We start from the raw sequence: 1,556 nt of genomic DNA, 5'->3' as shown, positions 1-1,556 counted from the left end.
ACTGTCCTTGCTGCCTAGTTTTGCTTTTATGTAATCAACCATAATAAAGGCTTGCTTTTGTTTTTTGAAGGTCAAGGTCAAATTATATATAGCACATTTTCAGACAGACGATGTTGCACAAAGTGCTTAACAATATAAAAATGCCATTAAAAAAGAAACAATGTAAAACAATAATAACAATATAAAACAATTATAGGACAATAAAAGAATGAAAACAATAACTAAGACTGTCAAATAAGACCAAAGTCCTTGGGTTATAGTGTGTTAAAAGCCAGGGCATAAAAATATGTTCCGTCGTCCACAGTGTCTGCTTTTAGATCTCCTTCTCTAATCTCCAAGCAAACCATGACAGACATACTTCTCTCTCCTGGATAAACTGCCTTTATAGGTTTAGATGCATTGTTAGGACGCATTGTCATCGGCAGTACTAACCCTAGCCCAAATTTTGATATCAGATAGATATCAAAATTTGCTGAATCACACAGAACTGCCTTTTGAGGTGGTTTGAGCATTTGATTCGGATGCCTGCTTCACACTTCCTAGATTACGTAGTTTGGGCATTGAAAGAGGACCCAGGGCAACTTCAAGATACGTTTAACAGATTACATGTCCCGCCTGGCTTTGGGGTCCCTTGATGTCTCCTCTAATCTCCAATGAGCTGCAGGAAGTGGCTGGGGTGGGGGAAGTATGAGGATCTCTGCTCAGACTGCTGTCCGGAATAAGATGAGCAGCAAAAAAAAAATGGACGGACAGATGAGCTTGGATGAAAACAATGCAATGCTTTCTGCTATGCAAACAGAGTAGCGTTTGTACTGATATGTTCAAAATATGTGATGTTCAGTTTTAACCAATTTGCAAAATTGTGTGTTAAATAATTTCTTTTAATGAAAGAGCTGCTCTGGGGTTCAGTGCCTGTCAGTATTTGTATTGTGTGCTTTGAAATCTGTGACTCTCACAATGAAATGTAAAGGTGATAGTAACTCACTGTATCACATGTGTGCAAAGCCAGGAAGAGAGTGAACGCTCCGTTGGTTGGTCTGACTAATGGCCAGAATGTTTCATTCAGATTAGGTGACTTTAGGAACCTGTGGATAAAAAAAGCTTCAATGGAAAATGAACAGAAAACAAACCAAACATATAAAAAGAAGAAGAAAAAAAATACTGACAAGTAAGGAAACACTGCATCCTTCACACTGACCTTTAAGTTAAAATAGCTCCAGGAAAGGCTGTAAATGATTGTTGGCTGTAAATGATCAAATATCTGATTGTTGGATTTATAACAATTAAATGATTTTGAGTTCAATCACCAAAAATAATATTTTATGGTGATTGCGTGGCCCAGATATCTTACATTTTTTAATTAGTTATTTCATAATTTACTGGCTTGGAAAAAAATTTCTGCTTTCCATGAATGATAAAAATAATTATTTTTTGCTTCCTAATGTCGTTTTACCCATTTTGGCAATTCGACATTACCTTTAAATGTAAGCATCTTATTTGTCATTATTATATTTAAATAGGATAAAATCTGGTATTTTAATGTTGGGGGGGTTTTT

General features: G+C 35.8%; 1 protein-coding gene across 1 annotated transcript in view; it reads right to left on the bottom strand.

Annotated features, from left to right (window-relative positions):
- The window catches only part of LOC102301333 (alpha-N-acetylgalactosaminide alpha-2,6-sialyltransferase 1), a 17,287-nt gene that overhangs the window by 3,964 nt on the left and 11,767 nt on the right, over positions 1-1,556 (bottom strand). Inside the window, exon 8 of the mRNA XM_005949879.3 lies at positions 986-1,085. Within this exon, the coding sequence (XP_005949941.3) occupies positions 986-1,085 (100 nt within the window). The remainder of the gene's footprint in view (positions 1-985; positions 1,086-1,556) is intronic.

Source organism: Haplochromis burtoni, unplaced genomic scaffold (genome assembly GCF_018398535.1).
Source record: "Haplochromis burtoni strain Fernald_Lab_line unplaced genomic scaffold, NCSU_Asbu1 Contig_278, whole genome shotgun sequence".
Classification (NCBI taxonomy): Eukaryota; Metazoa; Chordata; class Actinopteri; order Cichliformes; family Cichlidae; genus Haplochromis; species Haplochromis burtoni.
Note: the sequence above shows the minus strand (reverse complement) of the source record. Positions and strands in the feature narration are given on the sequence as shown.